The 2,164-nt window shown below is 63.7% G+C and overlaps 2 protein-coding genes across 2 annotated transcripts in view; one reads left to right on the top strand and one right to left on the bottom strand.

Moving 5' to 3' along the window:
• Positions 1-1,617, top strand: part of BOLA3 (bolA family member 3) — a 30,586-nt gene extending 28,969 nt beyond the window's left edge. The window contains exons 3-5 of the mRNA XM_017744703.1: positions 444-568; positions 734-822; positions 1,483-1,617. Of these exons, the coding sequence (XP_017600192.1) occupies positions 444-568; positions 734-822; positions 1,483-1,548 (280 nt within the window). The 3' untranslated portion in view covers positions 1,549-1,617. The remainder of the gene's footprint in view (positions 1-443; positions 569-733; positions 823-1,482) is intronic.
• MOB1A (MOB kinase activator 1A) overlaps positions 1-2,164 on the bottom strand; it is a 28,846-nt gene that overhangs the window by 21,686 nt on the left and 4,996 nt on the right. The gene's annotated exons all lie outside the window — the stretch shown is intronic.

Raw genomic sequence — 2,164 nt, 5'->3', positions numbered from 1 at the left:
GGGGAAGGTGCCCCATCCCCGCCTCACGCCCGTACCCCCCCTTGGTAGCCCTTGTGCTGGGGTCGAGGAAGCGCCTCCCCCTCCCCTCGCCCCGCTGCCGGGGAAAGGCCGCTCCCGTTTCCATCCCTCCTTCTCCTGGTTTCCCCACCATCTCCCGGTTTTCCCCCCTTCCTAGTACCCCTCCCCGTGCTTCCGCTCCTCACAATGTCCCCCAGGCACAGGTAGCCCCCTCCCGCCTCCTCTCGGTGCCAATGGAAGGCAGCCCCTGTTTCCCTCGCCCCATCCTCCGGTTTCTCCCCTATCCCCCGGTTTTCCCCTCCTTTCCCCCGGTGCTGGTGATCAGCCTTCCCTCCCCTTCCCGCCGTTCCCCCTGCCGGTGAGCGCAGCCCCTGCGTGTATTTGGGGTCCCCCCGGGCTGTTTCTCAAGGCTGTTTTGCCCCCCAGCTCTGGCTGCGCTGCCGCTCCTGGCGCAGCTTCGCCTCTCACACGGATGGGGAGTCGCGCCTGGCCCGGGTGCTGCGGGAGAAGTTCCCCCGGGCCTCGGCCATCAAGGTTGTGGATATCTCAGGTACGGGAAAAGCTCTTTATGGTCCCAAACCAGCCCTGCGCTTCACGGGGGAGGAGCCGAGTCGGTCTCCAGCCCTCCCTTGGCTGCGGGGACCCCCAGGAGGGTCAGGAGTGTGGGGGCACGGAGGTGCCTCGCTGTGCTCAGGCCTGGGCTTGGCTTTCTCAGGCGGCTGCGGCGCCATGTACGAGATCCACATCGAGTCCGAGGAGTTCCGGGAGAAGCGGACGGTGCAGCAGCACCAGATGGTCAACCAGGTGAGGGGGCTCCGGGGGTGCCCTGGGGCACCGAGTGGGTGTGAGGGAACGGGAGCAGGGCCCCGACGTCTCGGACTGCAGCACTTTCCCCTATAATGAATGTAGCCCTTTTTTACCACCCCAATCATCAGCACAACCCTTCCCTGGTTATTGAGGAGACAGCACAGCCCTTCCTGGTAACGGGGCGATGAGTGTGCAGTTAATTCTGGGTGCTGTGTGTGCACAGACACCCGTGGGTGCCCCACTGTGAGGGGCTCAGCACAGCCCACCCGTCCTGGGGATAAATAAATCAGAATCACAGGATCTGCTGAGCTGGAAGGGACCCACTGGGATCATCGATCCAACTCCCAGCCCTACACAGACACCCCAAAACCCCGCGCTGGGAGCGGTGTCCGAACGCTCCTGGAGCAGCCTCGGGGCCGTGCCCATTCCCGGGGAGCCCGGGCAGTGGCCGGCACCCTCTGGGGGCAGAACATCGCTGGGCTGTTGTGCAGGGTCCCCAGGCCTGCAGGGCAGTTTGGATTTGGTGCAGCAGCCCTGCAGGGTTTAGTTTTTGCACAGGGGTGTGGCAGCACCAGGAGTCCGTGTGACTCTCTCAGGTGCTCCCGAGGGTGCGGCCCCTGGCCCAGAGCTGCCCTGAGAGCTGTGCTTGCCTTGCAGGCCCTGAGCGAGGAGATCAAGCACATGCACGGCCTGCGCATCTTCACCTCGGCCCCCAAGCCCTGAGGCTGCTCGCACCACCAATAAACGCTCCGGGAGGGGCCCAGGGCTGCCTCTCCCTGGATGTGAGCTCCACCCAGTGTTGGGTTTTCACTCGGGGCCCCGTGGGAGGGGGGAAGAAGAGGAGCAGCCCCTCTTCCTCTGAAAGAAGAGCAGGAAGAAACTTTATTATTATTATTATTGTTATTGCCTTTGCCACACAGGAGGGTCCCTCCCTCACCTCCCCCTCCCGTGGGACATCCCAGAGCTGCTCCTCCCACCCAGGGACAGGGACAGCCCCCCCTGGGGCCAGGCACTGCTCCTCCTCACCCCCCACTGCTGCTGCCACGGGGAGCTTAAGGCTCTGGGCCAAAGTGCACCTCTTTTATCCAAAAAAAAAAGAAAAAAAAAAAAAAAAAAAGCACTTCCAAAATTAAGCTGAGCCACTCTGGGCGTGCCCTGGTGGGGCTGTGGAGTCCAGAGGGGAGCTCTGGGAGCAGAAAGTGGCTGGGCAGCACCTGGAAGGTCACCCTGTGTGAAACAGAACCAGCTCCACCTCCGCCCAGGCCGGACTCGAGCAAGGAAAGCCCAGTGGGGGCTGCAGAGCAGCGGCGAGGCCGCTCGGGGCCGGCCGGCGCCGCTG

The sequence above is a fragment of the Corvus brachyrhynchos genome, unplaced genomic scaffold (assembly GCF_000691975.1).
Source record: "Corvus brachyrhynchos isolate BGI_N302 unplaced genomic scaffold, ASM69197v1 scaffold119, whole genome shotgun sequence".
Classification (NCBI taxonomy): Eukaryota; Metazoa; Chordata; class Aves; order Passeriformes; family Corvidae; genus Corvus; species Corvus brachyrhynchos.
The sequence above is the reverse complement of the archived record's forward strand: the minus strand, read 5'-3'. Positions and strand labels throughout refer to the sequence as shown.